This window comes from Myxine glutinosa, chromosome 7 (assembly GCF_964187855.1).
Source record: "Myxine glutinosa chromosome 7, kmMyxGlut1.1, whole genome shotgun sequence".
Lineage (NCBI taxonomy): Eukaryota > Metazoa > Chordata > Myxini > Myxiniformes > Myxinidae > Myxine > Myxine glutinosa.
The window spans coordinates 84,994,487-85,016,554 of record NC_136267.1 but is presented as its reverse complement, the minus strand read 5'-3'; the positions used below and the strand labels follow the sequence as shown (position 1 = coordinate 85,016,554).

Genomic DNA, 22,068 nt, shown 5'->3' with positions numbered 1-22,068 from the left:
AAACCAAATGCTGATGCTTCAGGTATTTGGCGAATCAATGCTTGAATGATTCAAAGATAGAAAAAATAAATGTTTAGGAATTGGATATTCATAAAAACACCATATAGTGACTAAATTACATTTCAACAGCAATGTTACCCCTCGTTAATTAAATTTATTGACAAAGCAAAGCCTAAAAGGGAAACTTTGTATTTGTTAAAAGTATTCATAAGAAAAATAGTCCCCATACTGATGTTATCATGCAATTTGTATCACGTAGTTAACCAGCTTGTGCCTCTCATCCCAAATATCATCCTCTCACTGTGCCTCTCATCCCAAACGTCCACCCCTCACAAATATCATCCTCTCACTGTGCCTCTCATCCCAAACGTCCTCCCCTCACTGTCCCTCTCATCACAAATATCATCCTCTCACTGTTCCTCTCATCCCAAACGTCCTCCCCTCACTGTCCCTCTCATCACAAATATCATCCTCTCACTGTGCCTCTCATCCCAAACGTCCTCCCCTCACTGTCCCTCTCATCGCAAATATCACCCTCTCACTGTTCATCTCATCCCAAATGTCACCGTCTCACCCCAAATGTCCTTCTCAACATTCCTCTCATCCAAAATGTCACCCTCTCACGGTGCGTCTCATCCTATGTCATCCTCTCACTGTGCCTCTCATCCCAAATGTCATCCTCTCACTGTCCCTCTCATCCCAAATGTCATCCTCTCACAGTGCCTCTCATCCCAAATGTCATCCTCTCACTGCGCCTCTCATCCCCAAATGTCATCCTCTCACTGTGCCTCTCATCGCAAATATCATCCTCTCACTGTTCATCTCATCCCAAATGTCACCGTCTCACCCCAAATGTCACCCTCAACATTCCTCTCATCCAAAATGTCACCCTCTCACCGTGCGTCTCATCCGATGTCATCCTCTCACTGTGCCTCTCATCCCAAATGTCAACCTCTCACTGTGCCTCTCATCCCAAATGTCATCCTCTCACTGTGCCTCTCATCCCAAATGTCATCCTCTCACTGTTCCTCTCATCCCAAATGTCATCCTCTCACTGCACCTCTCATCGCAAATATCACCCTCTCACTGTGCCTCTCATCCCAAACGTCCTCCCCTCACTGTCCCTCTCATCACAAATATCATCCTCTCACTGTGCCTCTCATCCCAAACGTCCTCCCCTCACTGTCCCTCTCATCGCAAATATCACCCTCTCACTGAGCCTCTCATCCCAAATGTCATCCTCTCACTGTGCCTCTCACCCCAAACGTCCTCCCCTCACTGTCCCTCCCTCCCATCCTCTCATCCCCTCTCATCCCTCTCATCGCAAATATCATCCATCCAATAGCCATCGCAAATGGCTGGCGAGGGTTCGTTTATTCTCAGCTCTCCATGCTATCCATCGAAATCGAAGTTAAGTAATTGTTCCCATTTGTATTTTCGTTATAACTATTTATTTTATGGTGTATATATTGTCTCCCGACGAAGATTTTCGGTGCAAATCTTTCATACCTGTATTGAAAATCGTGTTAATTCGGGTCGTGTTTTGAGGCCTTGTAGTTGTACAGTGAACACTGTACAACCTTGAGGCTTTGTTTTTCTCTCAGCGGTCCGTGTTTTTGTGATCCAATAACTTTCGTTCTCTGTTTTCCCAATCTTTTCACCCCATAGCCCTCTTCCTTGTGTAAATCACAACTCAAAAAAATCCAAAAAAAAACATTTCCTTCTCTGTTCTCATTCGTTTATTCATTCTTATTCGTTCGTTCGTTCGTTCTTCGACCACGTGTTTCTCCCCCATTTCCCCAGATAGATTGTCAAATTTCAACTCGTTATTTTATCGTCCATGCGTTATTGTTTTGATTATAGTTACTTTTGGTTTGAATTTCCTGTAACTTGTAATTATTTAATCGTGTTCTGCTCCTCGTGTGCGGCCTTGTAGTTGTACCCCCGTCGGTGTTTGTTATCTTAATCGTGTTTTGCTTGGCTCTTAGTTTTTTCCCTTCTACCCCGAACATAATACTCTGTCTAACGTTCTAAATCCCCACCTCCCCCCCCCCACCCCCAAAAACCACACAAAAAAAAAAAAAACCAAAAACATTTATTTTCCTTTCTCCACGTGTACTGTTGACTCATCCTGTATTTTCTGTCCAGGTGTGCTGTTCGCCCCACCCCCATTAACTCCTTGCCATCCACCGTTTGCCCTTCACGTGACTCGTGGTGGTCCCTCTCGGCTCTCCCCCCGTTGGTATTTTTGTGCACATAAGATTGTTCACGGTTCTGTTTAAATATTATTTAAATATGTATAACCTTTCCCCTTCAGTGTTTTACTCAGTGGTATTTTACAACACGCTGTTTTTCTTCCTATTTAAAAGGCTTTTCTCAATTTCCTCTCCAACTCATTCCACCTCAAAAAAAAGAAATTCAATATCTTATACGTCTCCCTCACTACATGGTCTAAATTCACATTCATTCCATCCCTCCTCCATCATTCTGAACCGGATTGCTAACTTGAAAATCACAACAAACCCAATTTGTTTTCAATGTTCGTCTTTCATTAATCATCCACTTTCTAAACTCCCCTCTTGCCCCTCCCATCCAAATCCCTCCCCTTGCACCTACACTCCTAAACTCCCCCCTTGCCCCGCCACTCTTAAACTCCCCCCCTGCCCCTCCACTCCTGAACTCCCCCCTTGCCCTTCCACTCCTGAACTCCCCCCTTGCCCTTCCCCTCCTAAACTCCCCCCTCACTCCTCCCCTTCAAAACTCCCCCCCAACCCCTCCCATTCAAATCTCCCCCCATACCATTCCTCTCCAATTCTCCCTCCTCCCCCCCTCCTCCTCAAAGCTGCCTCCTCCCCACTTCGTCTCCCTTCTATCTCATACCTCCACCCCCCCCAACCTTCTTCTTTCCTCTGCCCCCCCTCAAACAACCCCTCACTGTGCCTCATCCCTTCACCTTCAAACCTTTCATCCTCCTCATCCTTCCCTTTCTTGGAACTCTTCTGCAATCGCTGACACACTAACAACTGCTCTCCCTACCTCCCCCTCTCATCCTTCATCTTACCCTACTCCTCCCCTCCCCTGTCCTGTACCCGATGCTCCCCCTCTCTCTTCATTAACGGTATGGACCTCAAACATCCGGGGCCTTCGCTCAAACCTGACTGATCTCTCCAGACAGGTTGCTTCTGACAATCCAGACTTGATCTGCTTAACAGAGACTTTCCTCCTTCAAGATGTCTCTGATTCCTTAATATCTCTTCCTGGTTACTCCCTCCTCCGGTATGATAGACCTGAGCCTCGGCCTGGTGGTGGGGTGGCTATCTTTATCAAAAACTCTCTTCCTCACTCTCCTTGCACTGCCCTCTCTCCTCTTCACCCCCAGGAGTACCTCTGGCTACGGCTTCCTCTCCGCTCCCACCTTTTGTTCATATGTGTTCTGTACCGTCCCCCAAACAGTGATGACTCCATCTACATTTCACTGTCCGACAACATGGACCAACTTCTATCCACTCATCCCAACTCTCTCTTCCTCATATGTGGTGACTTCAATTGTCATCATGCCACCTGGTTGGGTGTGGGTTCCTCTCTCACCAGTCATGGCACCTCAGCAAAGGACTTCTGTGACTCACTGGGATTGACACAATCTGTCAATTTCCCGACCCGGATCTCAGCCAATGGAGTATCTTCTCTTCTAGACTTGGTTATGACTAACTTCCCTGCTAATGTCTGCTGCTCTTCTTCTGCTCCAATCGGTTCTTCTGATCATGTGCTTGTCAAAGTGGACATCTCTCTGGCCATTCTCAGAGAGCCTCCTCAGCGTCGACGAGTCTGGCATTTCACTCAGGCCGACTGGGACGGTCTTCAAGCAGCCATCATTCGTCTGGATTGGTCTCCCATCTCCACTGCCTCTGACATCAATTCTTCCTGGGAATTCTTCCAAAGCAAACTGATCTCTCTCATGCACAGATTTATCCCATCTCGCCTTCAGTTGTCTTACCCTTCCTCCTGTCCATGGTACACTGAATCTTGTGGTGAGGCAGTTGCCCTGAAACAACTTGCCTTTGCCTCTTGGAAGGCTAATCCAACTGAAGGAAATCTCAGTTCCTTCCACCAAGCTCGGAACAAGTGTGTGTCTACCCTCAGGAGTGCCAGGAAGCACTATCTCTCCTCACTCAAGAATGAACTCTCAAACCTGTCTCCTTCCTCCAAATCCTGGTGGCGTCTGGTCAAATCCGTTTCTGGTGTTTGTTCCCCCTCCATCCCCTCCCTTACCTCAAATGGCCACACAGTTGACATCGCACGTGACAAAGCCGAATGCCTCAACTCTGTGTTTGCCTCAAAATCCTTAGTCCCAAACCCATCTCTCTCTGTTCCCACCTTTCCCAGTCGAACCAAACTGCTCCTGGACTCTGTGACCTTCTCTCCTGACAAGGTGGAGGAGTTTTTGTCAAACCTCGACTCTGATTCTGCAACTGGACCAGATGGCATCAGCCCACGGGTCCTAAAATCCTGCTCTGCCGCTCTATCTCACCCTCTCTCTGTTCTTTTCACCCTATCTTTTGCTCAAGGTCATCTGCCAGCATCCTGGAAATCAGCAAACATTACCGCTTTACACAAAAAAGGTGCAAAAACAGATCCTTGCAACTACAGACCAATCAGCCTGCTCCCAATTATCAGCAAAGTCATGGAATCCATCATTGCTTCGGATATGAAATCTTTCCTCTTTTCCAATGGCTTGATCTCTGATCATCAATTTGGTTTCAGACCAGGTCACTCTACTCTGGACATGCTGCTTCTGCTGTCTCAACAATGGATGGAGGTCCTCAATGCCAAACAGGAAATCAGAGCTGTCTCCCTTGACATATCACGTGCCTTCGATACGGTCTGGCACCCAGCTCTGCTCACCAAACTCTCCTCCTATGGTATCCATGGAAATCTCCATGCATGGCTTGCGGACTTCCTCTCTGGTCGTAGTCAACGTGTGGCCCTGAATGGATTTCTCTCATCTCCCCTTCCCGTTCAGGCTGGAGTTCCCCAAGGCAGTGTGCTTTTTCTGCTCTTTATCAATAATCTCTCCGACTCTCTGGAAAATCCTCTGTATCTCTTTGCTGATGACTCCACTCTCTGCCGCTCCATTCCTCTTCCCTCAGATCGGCAGTCTGCAGCCTCCTCACTCTCTGAAGACCTGGACAAAATCACAGACTGGTCAAACATGTGGAACATGTCTTTCAATCCTGACAAATCTCACACTCTTACTATGTCTCTCCGAAAAGATCGACTGGACAACCCTCCCATCTACTTTCTCAACAATCCTCTCCAAGAAGTTCTGTCGCTCAAGCTTTTGGGTCTCACCATCTGCCATGATCTTTCTTGGGAAAACCACATTTCCAAGCTGGCCTCCAAAGCCAGTCGCCGACTGGGCATCCTCCGTCGTGCGAAGTCCTTCCTAGGCACACCTGAGCTCCTCACCACATACAAGGCTTTCATCCGCAGCTCAATGGAATACTGTTCTCCCCTATGGGCTGGTGCTCCTGCCTCACACCTGGCTCGGCTTCACGCTGTTGAATCCAAAGCTTTCAGAATCATTGGAATCTCCCGCGATGAAGCTATCTCTGAGGGCCTTTCACTCACTCACCGCAGGCAGGTAGGTGGTCTTTCTGTCTTCTACCGACTCCTCTCCGGCCTTGCTCCCCCAGCTCTCTCTGTGCTCTGTCCCCCAAATATTCCTACAGGTCGCACAAGATCTGCCAGCCACCCTCTGATGGTTAAACTGCCGAAATCTCGGCTCTCTGCTCACCTTCACTCTTTCATTCCTCTTTTCTCCCGCCTCTGGAACAAACTCCCACACTCACTTCAATCACACTCCTCCCTCCAGGTCTTCAAAACAGCTGTTCACCACCATCTCGTATCTTCCCCCATCCAAAACCTTGATCTTTTCTACCCCCACTAATTCACCCCAGATCCACCTTGTTTGAAATTCCAACTTCTTTCCTGGAAGTCTTGGCAGTGTCCATATGTTTTATACCTCTCCCACCCCCCCCCCCCTTCCCATGCCTCCCCCCCAAAGCCCTCTCCCTCCCACAGTTCTCTCGATGTCTCCATGTCTCTCGGTGCATGCTCTCAAATGTTGTGTTTGTGTCTTTCCCCCTCTCTCCCCATCTTGTCTACCGCTCCCGATGTTATTTGTTTTGTGTGTCTGTTTGTCTTTCTGTGTGATTAATGTTCGCTCTTTCACGAGCCTCGATCTTGTATACAAAAAACAAACAAACAAACAAAACAAAAAAAAAACCTCTCACTGTTCATCTCATCCCAAATGTCACCGTCTCACCCCAAATGTCCTTCTCAACATTCCTCTCATCCAAAATGTCACCCTCTCACCGTGCATCTCATCCTATGTCATCCTCTCACTGTGCCTCTCATCCCAAATGTCATCCTCTCACTGTGCCTCTCATCCCAAATGTCATCCTCTCACTGTCCCTCTCATCCCAAATGTCATCCTCTCACTGTGCCTCTCATCCCAAATGTCATCCTTTCACTGTGCCTGTCATCCCAAATGTCATCCTCTCACTGTTTCTCTCATCCCAAATGTCATCCTCTCACTGCACCTCTCATCCCAAATGTCATCCTCTCACTGTGCCTCTCATCCAAAATGTCACCTTCACTCTCCCTCTCATCCCAAATGTTTCCCTCTCAATGTACCTCATCCCAAACGTCTCTCCAGGAAATTCAAGTCTGTAATACCCTGAGATAGCATTGTAATGCTGACAATGTCCTGGACAGAAAAGGCTGAGGCAGGGACGGAGGACCGGAAGAGCAGGAATAGCATGATTAGAATAAGAGAGGTTGTGGATCTAATAAGAGAGGAAATGTTCTTCAGGATCCGATTTTCAAAATCCAGTGCACAAACATCAGAATGTGCCAGCAGAAGGTTCAGAAGAATATCATGTATTTGATGTGTCATCCTTCCGAATGTAACATTACTTGCCTCCTGGTTGTTGCTCACAAAAATCATTTTTGCCAACACCAGATCAAGACAAATGCCAACACCTGCCAAGAATGTTGCACTAAAGGTGGAGAGAAACATCACGGCAGGAAAAATGTGTAACACCCGAAGCACCCGAGTGGACACCACAGTAATCCATTGAAAATTATTTACGTCAGAATGACATCATGATAAACTCAGTCCGGGAGCTTTTTCATTACATTGAACAGCCAAATGCGACTGCATGGACATCATGATAATGTCTCCACACAAAGTCTCAATAATGGTCCATAGATGGACCTCTCGCAATACAACCAATGCTGAAATCCAAATAATAAAACAATGGCGGACTTATTGATGTACCGAATAAAAGTTCAAAAAAACAAGACAAGCAAATGATTTACATTAAAAGGCAAAATCCGGCTCTCCGTGTACTGTACACTTTTAAAATAACTTACATGTCAAAATTGCTACAAGGATACAAATCAGCAACGGTAATGGTTTGCGAAATTTGGACAGCAAAAGATTAAATATGATCAATACAAGTGTAACAGATGCTGCAAGCAAAGTGTGCGAAACTGCAATAAACATTGTGGACAAATTTCAATGTTGACATTCGTAGGCCGGTACACGACTCAAGGTTCTACCGAGAACCTTTGGAATGGAAAGATGGATTTCAGAATAAAAGAAAAGAAAAGCAACAACAACATGGCTTTGACAGACAACTCCTCTATGAACAACAAGACACGTCTACCAACGACATCTCCACCAGCACAACAGCCCACTGACGAGACGAGACGATACCACACGTCCACCACCGCGACGCGACGCGACACGTCCACCGACAACGCGACGCGACACGTCCACCGACGAGATGCCACGACACGTCCACCGACGAGACGCCACGACACGTCCACCGACGAGACGCCACGACGCGACACGTCCACCGACGAGACGCCACGACGCGACACGTCCACCGACGAGACGCCACGACGCGACACGTCCACCGACGAGACCCCGCGACGCGACACGTCCACCGACGAGACCCCGCGACGCGACACGTCCACCGACGAGACGCCGCGACGCGACACGTCCACCGACGAGACGTCGCGACGCGACACGTCCACCGACGAGATGCCGTGACGCGACACGTCCACCGACGAGACGCCGCGACGCGACACGTCCACCGACGAGACGCCGCGACGCGACACGTCCACCGACGAGACACCGCGATGCGACACGCCCAGCGACGAGACGCCGCTACGCGACACGTCCACCGACGAGACGCCGCGACGCGACACGTCCACCGACGAGACGCCGCGACGCGACACGTCCACCGACGAGACGCCGCGATGCGACACGTCCACCGACGAGACGCCGCGACGCGACACGTCCACGACGAGACGCCGTGACGCGACACGCCCACCGACGAGACGCCGCGACGCGACACGTCCACCGACGAGATGCCGCGACACGCCCACCGACGACGCGATGCGACACATCCACCGACGACATGACGCGACACGTCCACCGACGAGACGCCGCGACACATCCACCGACGACGCGACGCGACACGTCCACCGACGACGTGACGCAACACATCCACCGACAAGACGCCGCAACACGACACATCCACCTAAAGACGACGTGACACGTCCACCAACGAGACGACGTGACGCGACACGTCCACCGACGAGACGACGTGACGCGACACGTCCACCGACGAGACGACGCGATGCGACACGTCCACCAACGAGACTACGCGACGCGACACGTCCACCGACGAGACGACGTGACGCGACACGTCCACCGACGAGACGATGCGACGCGACACGTCCTCCGACGAGACGACGCGACGCGACACGTCCACCGACGAGACGCGACACGTCCACCGACGAGACGACGCGACGCGACATGTCCACCGACGAGACGACGTGACGCGACGCGACACGTCCACCAACGAGACGACGTGACGCGACACGTCCACCGACGAGATGCGACACGTCCCCCGACGAGACGACGTGACGCGACACTTCCACCGACAACACCGAGTGATGGGTCCACCGACTGCCGACAAGATGGTGCAACGGCTCTTCCGACGAGACAGTGCAACGGGTCCACCGCCAAGACGTCGTGACGTGTCAATCGACGAGATTACACAATGCGATGCATCCAACCACCGAAGAGACATTAAATGACACGACATGACGCGGCATGCCCACCGAGAAGACCACATGTCAAGACACCCATAGCGACAATCTGACACCCCTAGCGACAACAAGACACCCCCTAGCCGCAACGCCACATCCCTACCGCTGATACCACACCCCTACTGATGACACCACAACCCTACCGATGACACCACAACCCTACCGATGACACCACAACCCTACCGATGACACCACAACCCTACCGATGACACCACAACCCTACCGATGACACCACAACCCTACCGATGACACCACAACCCTACCGATGACACCACAACCCTACCGATGACACCACAACCCTACCGATGACACCACACCCCTACCGACAACACCACACCCCTACCGACAACACCACAACACTATCGATGACAACTACGCCACCCCTCACACAATAAAACACATTAAGGAAGACTACGCAGTCCTTGCTCCATGAAGGCAAGAGCCCATCTTAGATGTGAGGGTTCTCTGGGTCACCTCCGGGGGATTGATCAGCTATCCCCGTGCCATGGTATTTTCGAGCAGAACTGACCGGGGTAATCAACAATACCAACAACAAATCCGCTACCGACAACACAACACAACTGACTCCATATTATTCAGGGCTGTGTTGCAACATTATGGGCAACATACATTGCAGCAAGTCCAACAGAAGTGTTTGAGTAAAGTCAGAATGGCTATGAAAATCACAATGGAAGAAAGCACGTTCAACAAAATCCAAGAGATCTGCAATAGCAGCGTTCAGGCAAATGAGGTCCGGACAGATCAACATGGTCGGCAGTGAAACGTTTTTTTTCGTATACAGAAATCAAGTTTCACGGAAGAGTGAGGTGCAGAAGGGTAAAAGGGCTACATTCTGATAGTAGGTCAACAGTTGGACACAACAAGCAAAAAAAAAATTTACGAATTGGAATAGAGGAGAGAGAGTAGGGGAGGAAACAGTAGCATACAAGTAAGAGGGTCGAGTTAGGGTTAATGAGGGTAGAAAATAATGTGAATAGAGATGGGGAATGACACAGGATGATGGTTCACTGCTTGCTTGAAGCTCTGGGAGGCAGAGTGGAATTTCACCCCTTCCAGAAAGAGTTCCACGACCAGGTGGAAAGAGGAACCAAAGAGTGTAGGTGTGGCAGAAGCCTGGGGTTTTGGAGATTAACCATGAAGGGGTTAAATGGAAGTGCACAAGCATTCTGGAGATGATGGAGAGGATTTTTTTCTTTGTGTGTGGAAGGCTCCAGGCACAGACTATGTCGTCCTCATCGAGGCCAGGCCTAAATAAAAGAGCTGCATTGATATAAAAGTAAAGGAGAGAATAGTCTAAGAGTTTTTGAGAAAGCAGAAAATCTGCTTTTTGAAAAGGGGAAGATCATAAGTGTTTGGAAAGACATGTGAAGGTAGAGTTCCAGAGTTTGGCAGTGGAGGGGAAGAAACAAACATCATAACGGCCCACCCTTGAGTTGCCAATGGCCACACAGTAATCATGAGATGTAGTGGCTTGTCGAGTATTCCCTGGTCTCGCTAATGGTGGAGGTACACAAGCAGCAAGTTATTGGGATCAAAAACCGAAGTAATATCTGTAGAAAAGAGAAAGAGAGCCAACTTTGCGATGTAATTTGAGCAGGTCGAGTTTTGAGGTCAGATGGGGAGAGTTGATAAGTCGGATTACTTTGGATTCAATTTGGTCCATTAAGTATGTGGAGCGAGAACCTCCCCAGATGTGAGAACAGTACTCTATACAAGGACAAATCAATCCTTTATATTGTTGAAGCAACTGTTGAGAGGAGAAGAATCTTCGACATCTGAACAGGACTCCCAGTTTCTTCAAGGCAGATTTAGCCATTTGTGTAATGTGTGGATTCCAGGATAGATTTGAAGTTAGGGTAATACCTAGTAGGTTTATTGTATCACATGGTGCAATTGTGGAGCTTTCAAAGAAGTTTGGAGAGTTGAGAGGAGTTTTAGAGAGAGGTGGGAAGAAATTTAGTTTAAAAGCATTCAATTTAACCTGATTACATTTGCCCCCCTGGGAAATCTTGTCCAAATCCGAATTTAAAGAGGTGGTTGCGATAAAACGAGATGCAGATCGATTGAGGGAAGATTGGGCTGATTGGAAAAACATGGAGGAATGCAACATTGAGTCATCAGCATATGAGTGCATTTGGTTATTTGAGACCAAATTGGTCTCAAATTGGACGGCTAAGAACAGGGGAAGCTAGACTGTTGGAGAGGAAGGAAATGCCGGAGAAGCGACCAATGTGAAAGCCTTGTGCTTCAACCTCATCAAGGAAGATTCCCGATAATCTTGAGAGCTTAAGATTTCACAGACTCTAGGAGAGACTGATGTCATGCTGGGGCACCAGCTCATATGGGAGAGCAGTAATCCATTGAGCCATGGACAAAGGCTGTGTAGACAGTGACTAGCTCTGATTTTCCATGGAAAGACTTGGATCAACAGAGGATGCCCAATCAGCAGCTGGCTTTGGAAGCAATCTTTGCAATGTGATTGGAGAGGTCATCGCTGATGGTGAGGCCTAAAAGTTCAAGAGACTAAACATTTTCCAGTGGTTTATTAATATTACGGTAATTTTTGTAGCACCAGTGATCGAAGGATCAATTTGCATTGCTGGATGGCATACCAATATTCATTACAAGTACATAATATTAAAATTATATCCAGTATTTGCATTAGCACAGAAAGCATAAATGGTGTATATATATATATGGAGCATTTTCACGACAAAGTCAAAATAAGACATGGACACAAACCTAAAACACAGCACTACCACTGTTGGTCAAAAACGAATCAAAGTTGTGTTGTAAAGTTTTGGGAAACACACTTTGGAAAAAAAAAAGTTGGAAAAAAGTTAAATTAATTCTTGCCTGAAAAAGTGTTGTTTCTAAAACACTCAGGTGTTTAAATTAATGTTATATTCAAGGAACTGACATTCAATTCAGACAAATAGAAGAGTCAACCGGAATGATTTATTGAAGGGTTGGAGGGATACCTCGGAGGGTTTCACACTTTCCTCCGAGATGTCTAGACTAGGTTTGAATCCCAACCGAGCTATAAGCTGTCATCCAGATGTTTTGCGAGAGAAGGCGAGTTATTTCCACACCCTGAACAAATTCCTGTCCTAACTGCTGGAGAGGCAATGGCAAACCACCCAGTGTAACCAAAGCATAGCCCTTGCCCAGGAAATGTTTAGGCAGCACCGACATTCTGTAAAGAGTATGGTACATTGATGATGATAATTAATGAAAGGTTCTTGGAATATCACAAACATATGATAAAGAAAGGGTCAATGAACAGAAAGTGTGGCAGTGGGAAAACAGCTGGAGAAGAATAAACAGATGCAGCAGAGCAGGTGGGTATCAGAGGCAACAAAACAGTCCGGAACCATATTCCACATCACTTTGGATGAAGGCCTAATACACTATGATAATCCAAAGATAACAAAGGGAGGACTTGGCTCTGTGGAGAATTCCAATTTTGAGGCCTGCTTTAGAGGCAAATTTGAGATATCTACTTCAGATTGGTTTGAGCTTAAGGTAAGGACAAGGTGTTTCTTAGACTATTTTTCTCCCAGCTAGGATAAACAGAAAAATTTGGGGGAATTTGTGAGCTAGCCCTTATGGAGAGATAAAGTGAGTGTGTAAGACTTTCATACATTAAAAAAGCGTATGTTGGGAGAATTAGGTAAATGATCAGTTGCTTATTTCTTTAAGATCGGCAGAAAGGATTGCTACCGCAGCCTGCATAGCAGACGGGTCAGAACAATCCTGCACAGGGTAGAGCCTACAAAAGGATACGATAAATTAAATAAAAATGGCAAAGACAGGCAGGTAGGTCATCGAGATAGACAAAGAGCAGGATTTATTCCAGCACAAGACCTCGAGGGACAGCGGCCTCTAGAGGTAGAGCATGGGCAAGAATGTCATCTGATATAGGCAGCCCATTGCTTATGAGCATGAAGAAAATATGATAGCTAATCCACAAGAACAGGGATAGCATTTCCTGATTGTTTGGGAAATAAGGCAATGTGTCAGATACAATTAAATGCAAGGGAGGTGTCCAATGAGATGGCTCTGACCTCTTGGACGAGATTGAGGGAGACCATCCATTGTTGACACAGCAGAAGCAGAATGTCCAAAATATAATCACTTGGGTAGAAAGCAAACAAAAAAAATGGCAAGGAATTTATCTTCCTTGGTGGGAGGGACACTCACAAGATGGAGAGAGTTATCAAAGAAAGGAGAGGTGGGGTGGGAGGGAAGAGGTGAGAGTTAGGATGGAAACAGGAAGAGAAGGATTTGGCCTTTTTCTGCAAATAAATATTTATTGGTACTCGGATGGGACAAGAGTAGTGACTCGGTCCTTCAAGTGTGAAGCGCTGATAAAGTGAAGCACTAGTCCCACCGATGGAGTAGATAAACTGTCACCAAGTGTTTGTGGATAATGCCAATATCAAGATGAAGCCGATATTAAACTTGTGGCAAATCTGAGGACAGAAACGTAATGCTTGCAAGCTTTTCAGGTTGTCTTCTGTGGGGTTGGCTTTCCATGGAGGAAAAGCAAGCTACTTTCTGGCAGTTACCTCGCTGCATAAATCACAGTACCAGGCACGGGAAGTTGGGTCGGATAACTGATGCATGAGGGCATGCAACTGGAAGCCCGAAGGCTCAAACTGATGAGGTAGAGAGAGGAGAATGCTGAGAAATGAATCCCTTACAGGCACTTCATTGTCTGAAGATGAAGATTATAGTGGCGCAGTCTTTGGAAGATATTGCAGACTGCAAACCAGACACATTTGCATGATTAAATTTTCACACCAGGCAGTGCTGTGGTAGCTCTTCGAAAATAGCCAAAGACTCTCACTTATCAATAGAACATGATTTAAGGAGTCAGGAAGACCTCAGGGAGAGGAGAAATTGGAATGGTAGTTGGATAGTATCAGGACGAGCAGAGACTGGGAGCCATTCCGAGAAATATTGGTTGAGATCGACCAAGTTGGGCAATGCCTGAAATGTCACAAAAGAAGAAGTGGCTGCACCAAGGTAAATGGTCTAAGGACGAACACCAAGCGAGCTGGAATGGTTGCAATTGAGGTTATCACGGATTATCAAAAGAGAACTGGGATGATAGGATCGAAGATTAGTTAAAGTGGGCTGACAGAGCTTTATACGCCGAATCAGCGGCCATTTCATTGTTATGACAGAATGGATACAGAGACATTCCAGTGGGATTTTGGTACATTGAACACAGTTCCATCAAAAACAAAACAGCAAATCATTGCTCATTCAACGGATCGATCTCCATCAGGCTTATTGACTTTAAGGGGTTTCTACATATCCAATGCGGGACAAAGAGTTTCATAGCAGCTTAAATAATGTACAAATATGCAGTTTGGCATTTCCCAATATAATTATTTTTGGACAGCCCTGAAAGTTGGTGCATATTTCACGGTAACTGCCTGCGTACATAAATAAATGGAACAAAAATGAAGGTTGTCGTCCCTTTCCATGGAGTTCAATAAACAAATCATCTTCGGAGCTATTTGCACAGCAGCACCAGCAATCGATCCAACTCACGTGACCGAGTACCTCCACTTCAGGTTTCCCACCAACAGCAATGAGCAAGCCGGCCTATAAAAGCTGAATGAACCGCTCAAGAACATTTCAAATTTGCACAATAGCAAAGCCAAATCTGCCCGAGAAAGTTCCGCAAAATTAATGTGCTTTGGGGAGTCGTGTGGCCGAGTTCATTCAAGTGGCAGCGATCGCAAAGATTCAAGTATTACTAACATGTACAGACAGTGAGCCGAAGCAGTCAACGAGGTTCGCTTACTTTCGAGGATATGATTCGAGTATCAAGGATCTCAATAAGCTCACGAAGGCACGACACAAAGTAAACCTCATGGAATCAGGTTCATTATGAGACAAAGCACTGAAGTGTGTTCACTTGGCACCAAAAAAAACCAAACACCTCCTGGTGTAACATGCTTGGGCAGCACAACATACACTTTATCCAAGAGCATTCAAATGCCAGTTAAATAGGGTATGCTACAACTAAGTCAGACATAAAGGTCAAATCCTCCCTGCACATGAAAGGTCAAATCACCCCTGCACATAAAAGGTCAAACCGTCCCTGTGCAGGCCTTCGGTTTATAAAACAATTAACATGTGCCCAGTTGATCTGCACCAGACTACAAATTACAGCTAACCATCTGAGCAAAATCGCGACTTGAACTGAACGCAAAACGGAAACGGGTCCCAAAGGAAGTATAACTTATTCAATCAAGTTCACATTGACCATTCTCAACTCATCAATTTGATTACAAAACATCCTTTTCCAAAGCTGTACATACTTTTCAACCAACAACACTTCCCATTTCCATCCGTAACCTCATTTCACCTCCATGTTTCCTCCTCACTACGTCCATCCATACCCTCAATTTACATCAAAGTTTCCTCCTAGTTACCATCCATATCCAGGAAGTGCATGCATATTTTCCTCCCCATTATGTTCCAGACCCTCAATGTGCACCGTTTCCTCCTCGATCATTACATCCAGACCCTCAATGTACGCCCCCATTTCCTTTTTGCTTACATACACCGATTGATATGTACAATTTACTTTTACTGCACTGGCCATACACACCATCCTATATATATATATTCACATAAGCCTCAACACCTTCTACATTGTCATCCAAATAATAACACCTCCTCCCCACTCATCCATAGTCAAAGAATCCTACACCCACAGTCCACCACACGTTCTTGACCAAAGAATTCCACTTTATGCAAATCTCTTTTCTGAGATCCATTTCCTCAGGTTTAAACAACCATATGTTTATAAAAAGGGTTTAAAAAAAAAATAGATTTAGCTCAAATCTGGCTGCAGGGCACTTAATTGAAAGTATTGACAAAGACAGGAGGACAGAAGTAGATCCATTTAAACAAAGGCCAGAGAAATAAGATGGGAATGAGACAACATAGAGGAAAGCAAGTATGCACTCACTGTAAGTGTGCCAAAAAAAGTGAAGTGCACAAGGTGCCGTCACTGCATCCAGAAATATTGATGGGATCTGTGGAATTCGAACAATCCTTGCTTATGTACAACAGGGACGAATGGCGTCTGTGTGAGGTGGAAGTACAGAGCAGCAAATGGGAAAAAGTCTCTTCATATCCCATTAATGCCGTGCCATTTACCGATTGGTCAAGAGAAGAGCGTCATTAATAACGGGGGGGGGGGGGGAACCGACAAACAAAGGACATTGTACGCAATATAAAAAGTCCATATGAGGTGAGAGAAGGAACCTGACGAAAAGGGTGATGGAGATCGTTTTTGAAGTTTCGGGACACCAGCAGCATTGTCCAAAATGGTGATGAAGTCGTACGAATGCTGGCAGGAAACAAATTCCTGGTGCATAAGCACTCAACCCTCTCAACAAAGGACCTCAGGATGTCTTGGCTTGAGGCTTTGTTGGGACAGGTGCAAGGCTTCCATCAGACTCGTTCTCGGAGAAAAATTCATGCTGCAAAGCAGCGGCTGTGGAGATGCGCTTTGTGGGGTCAAAGGTCAGCAATTTCTGGAATACAAGGATGACGTAAATAAATTTTTTTATATATATTTTTTTGTACAAATATCACCAAACAGCTAAAGAAGAGATACAATAATAAGCTTTTGTTCGATTATAGCGAAAGCACAGAATCAAACTTTGAAAACAAATGAATAATTCATCGGCAGTAAATGTGTTCGATATTAGATTTGGACTTTATTCAACGATATTTTCTACCCCCATCAACCCAATCTAAACAAAGCCTTATACAGTACTTGTGAGTTACTGTGTTTCCTCTCCTCCTCTCTCCACTTGTTGTTCACTCACTCACTTGATTAATCTGTCTGACTATGGCTGCACCGCTCCAGCCAGTCCATTGCCTTTTTAGCTCGTCGACGACAGAGTCAAGATGAGATCTTAAAGCCACAACAATGTCCTTCAGTCAGTCAGTCTGTAGGTCCATTAACAATTTTTTCGTTTTTTCAATACTCCTCCAAGGTCGCTCAACGGATCGTTTTGAAACTCGGCACGATGATTCATGATGTCGATGGGCCCTTTTTCTATTTTGATCCAGGTGGCGAAATAATTAGCTAGTTAACTCAAAAAGTAATCGATGTATGTCCATCACATATCACAAGATGCTGTTATCTCACGAGATTGTGAATTAAATAAAAAAGATGTTTCGTCGTTATTTAATTTTAACGTCTTAATTAAATTTTATCGTAATCATTATTTCATTTAATATTTAATTAAAGTTTAACCTCTTAATGCCATGAATTACCTCTTACTTTGAAGAAGGGGAAAGAAAGAGGGGAAGGGTGGGGGGGGGGGGGGGGGGGTGGGGAAGGGACAGAGTTGGGGTGAGGGTGGAGGGGAGAGGGAATCGGGGACAGTCCTTTTACTCCTTTTTTAGTTCCTTTTTAAGATCCTATAGGCGTTTTATACCCTATAGACCCCAACTACTCTTGGAACGTACCCTTTGGACCTTAACGACCCAAAGACCTTTTACTCTATTAGAGTCCCGAACACCCCGAAGACCTTTTACTCTATTAGAGTCCTGAAGACCATTAAATCCTTTTAGACACTTTCGGTCACTTCAATAATTTAGACCCTATAGACCCGTTAGACATTTTTAGACCCTTTTGACCCTTTTAGACCCATCAGTCCCAAACTACTTTTGGCATGTACCCTTTAGACTCCATAGACCTTTAGACCCCATATGACTCTTTAAACCCCTATAGACCCTTCTGACCGTTTAAGACCCTTTTGACACTTACACCCTTTACACCCTATATAGTATAAACCCTTTCGATCCATTAGACCCTTTAGACCCCAACTACTATTGGAATGTAAACCTTTAAAATCCCTATAGACCCTTTAGACCTTGACACCTTTTAGACCTCTTAGACCTGTAGACCCTTTAGACCTTTAAATACCTTTTCAACACTTTAGACCCTTATACCCTTTAGAACTCTGAGACACCTTAAACCACCTTATATCCGTTTATGGTCTGAAAGGTGTAAGGGGTCCTTCACTGGGCAAAAACTAATGGAACGTTTTCCATCAATTCAGGACCCACTCACCCTACATAGATTTCACTGCGCAAATAGAATCGTGTTATCCCCCATGGGCCCCTAATTATCCATAAAACAGATAATCAACTTTATCACCTAATGCACCCTAACTACGACCACCCTCCATCAGGACATGAGCATCTGTACCACTTGGGGATTATTCAGTACCCTGTCTATTCGCTCTTCCTTGAGCCTCAATCTTGTATTTAAAAGTGATATGTTATTATTAGGTCCATATCATTGTACATGATATTATAGCAAACTTTGCGCAACTGCAACTTTGCAGGGAATAAAAAGCTAGGCACGGCATTCATTGGGGCAATCCCCAAACAAATGGGAGAGTTGGGTTGATCATCTGACAATATAACTTTCTTTGCTGCTTCAGCATCAGATTTGGTACACATTCACTATTGCTCTTCTTTTGAACCTTGCTACAAAGTTTGACATGATGTATATTACCTTTACTACCGTTACTACCGCTATTACCACCACTACATCTTCTTTAATGGCCAAACATATTACCACCTCCTTGTGTGGTTAGACCCGATGTTTCATTGAAGGCTCGGTATGGTGGGGGTGGCAGGATGGCCGAGAGGTGCTCCCACTCCTCTGTAAGCTGTCTAGCCTGGGTTGAAATATTGACACAGTTATAAACTGTCATTCCGGTGTTTCACAGGCAGGGTGATTAATCAATGTGTGTGCCATCCCTCGGACGTCCTGTCTGCTGGCTTTAGTTGGTGGATGTTAAAGATCCCACGGTATCCTTTGCGAAGAGTAGGTGAGCAATCGCTGGTACCATGCCAAAAAATTCCAAATTCCTACCCTAATCAAGTGTTCCCCTTGTCCCAAGGGAACGAAGTGCAAGAGGGTCCATCCCCCTTTCTCCCCTACCATCCCCTCCCCCAAGAGGGTCATTGCATCCCTTAGCTGGGCATTCGGATTAGTAGTAGCATTCGTAGTAGTAGTAGTAGTAGTTATAGTAGTTGTAAGCTCAGGGTGTCAGCAATAAGTCACCGACTCTTCACAAAAGACTGGGATCTTTAATATCCACCAGCTAATGCGGGCAAGTGACACTGATGCACCACCCTTTCTGTGAAGCACCACTCAGACAGTTTGGCAGGTCAGAATCAAACTCAGATCAACATCTTAAAGGTATAAGTGCACTACCTCTGTATCGTCGTGTTAGACATCAAATATATAAGCATGTATCTTGTACATAATATTTCATAACAAAGCAAACTTTTAAATTGAGGGTACAGATCGAAAAATGTTGTTAATGAGGCCCAACAATGTTCGAAATAAGAAAATATTCAGATTTTCATCAATGTTGCTTGGCCAAATTAGGTGTACCGCTGAAGCAAATTAGTTATTCGGGCTGAGGAGGTGGCCTTATGAGCTGCCCACCGAGGCACTCCGTACATTGTTGGACATCTAATCCTGCGTATGACAAATTACAGCTCACAGATCGATGTCCAAGTTGGACAGCCAAGTCACAGCACTGTCTGTTGTTAGGTGGATTGCACTAAATCCCTCATGAAATTTCCATAGTTGACACGCATTCACAATGTGATGAATAGTCTGATCTCGGTGGCCACGGTCACATGCTGGGCCGTCTTTGAAATTCCATTTTTGAAGGTCGTGTGATGTCCTTGCATGGAGAGTACGGATCCTGTTGAGTGCAAACCACTGTTTCCGGGGGAGTTCGAAACCTGGAGGCTCGTCTGTCGGATCACTCACCAGTTCTTTGTTAACAACGTTGTTGTCTGTTCCAAGATTGTGCCACTTGTCCCTTTGTGTTAAACCCTGCATCAATGAAAATATTTGCATGGTCCCAAAAAGGCTTGCGTGGCTTGAGTCGCATATTTCATCGATTCTGCAGGCCTTCATGGATTGGAAGCTCTAGGTTGGCTTTGATGCAGTCAAACTCAATCAGCATTCTCGGCTTCCGGCACACATTTGTCGGTCATAAACGTGCATCATAGTACAGTGAAAGGTGAGTAGCGATGACACCGTCACAACAGCAACACAAATGAACAAAACTGGAAGCCACATATAAAATGGCCTTTGCCAAAATATTTCTGGCAGAAGAAAAACAGGTATAAGCTCACCAAGAGCAGGTCCTTGCCAGAAAGTCCGATCTCTGGCACGACGGCCTCGATGGGCTGCGTCTCTCGCTGAGCAAAAGACAAGTGAGACAAAGCAACGTCCGATGGCCAGTCATCTTCAGCCGGTACCCCCAGCAAACTGCACGTGGATTAGGAAAGCGATTATTTTCGTGTCTGAAGTACATGTGGAGGTTGTACAAAAACAACCAAAAAAAAAAAAAATCACATGCATGACAAAGACATTTGTTGACACATCAAAGCATTTATAAGGTACATGATTTTACAAGGACATTGGTACACAATGGACAAATAATAAAGGACAGTATGTGGGACAACAAGCAGTCCAACACAAATAATGTGCTCAGTTTCATGAGCTAAACTCTCAGAAAGCTACGGGACCTACGGGAGGACCGGATGATATATCGACTAGACAAAAACCACAAAAAATAACTACCAGCAGAGTACCCGCCCAAAGGGAGATCCTGCTCCAAGCGTGCAACACGTTCTGACACATCCCTTTATTTGGGCGGTGTATAGGCAAAATACTTCTGCCTCGATCGCTCCAAAAAATAAAAAATAACCCAGGTTAGCAAAATAAAGCAAAACAACATGCCTACTTCTTATATGCACATATAATACATTGTGGTTGTATTGCTCGGATAATTCCAATTGCATTGGAACATAGGCTGACATCAGAGGTCTGAGGCCTGAGGCCCTATACACACTGTCGCCTTCACGAGGCCCATGATGCCTATTTTCTCCAAACTTTCGATATTTGATGATCCTTCAGTCACTTAGGTTGTTTTACATTGAATGGAAAAGTTATAGGGAGCGCATGGCGACTGTGTCTATGACACTTCCGAAGATGTCTTGGGCCGACTGAACAAAATGGTGGACCCAGATAAATTCAATATCTGATAAAATGATAAAACAAGAAGACGTCATGCAGAGCACGATACTTGCAAAATCCACCCCCTCCCCCACCCTCAACCCCAAAAGGATGCCATTGATCCATCAAATTGTCCATTTCATCCAGATTAAAATTGACGATCTCGATCAAAGCTCGGGTTAATAGGATGAAAAGTGACGATTTTTCAAATGAAAATAAATGATTTTAGAAGTTTCACCTTGAGTTGACCTTTGACCTATTGACCTCAAAAATAGTTGGTTTCCAGATTTAGTGACTCGATCTACAAATACTGTTCTATTTTCAAGTCAATCGGATGAAAATTGACAGTTTTTCAGATGAAAATGGATGATTTTGGAAGTTTGACCTTGATTTGACCTTTGACCTTTTAACCTCAAAAAGTTGGTTTCCCAATTCAGTGAGGCGCTGTGAAAATGCTATTAAATTTTCAAGTCAATCGTATGAAAATTGATGATTTTTCAGATGAAAGTTGATGATTTTGGAAGTTTGACCTTGAGTTGACCTTTGACCTTTTGACCTCAAAAATAGTAAGTTTCCTAATTAATTGAGGCAATATGCTAATGCTGTTCTATTTCAAAGTCAATCGGATGAAAATTGATGATTTTTCAGATGAAAGTTGATGATTTTGGAAATTTGACCTCGAGTTGATCTTTGACCTTTTGACCTCAACCATAGTTGGTTTCCCAATTTAATGATGATATACAAATGTTGTT

The 22,068-nt window shown here is 45.5% G+C and overlaps 1 protein-coding gene across 1 annotated transcript in view; it reads right to left on the bottom strand.

The window, feature by feature from the left end:
• Positions 1–16,474: 16,474 nt before the first annotated feature.
• Positions 16,475–22,068, bottom strand: part of LOC137431369 (cyclin-dependent kinase 6-like) — a 38,083-nt gene continuing 32,489 nt past the window's right edge. The window contains exons 7-8 of the mRNA XM_068122620.2: positions 20,431–20,566; positions 16,475–16,778 (exon numbers count right to left, since the gene is read on the bottom strand). Of these exons, the coding sequence (XP_067978721.1) occupies positions 16,647–16,778; positions 20,431–20,566 (268 nt within the window). The 3' untranslated portion in view covers positions 16,475–16,646. The remainder of the gene's footprint in view (positions 16,779–20,430; positions 20,567–22,068) is intronic.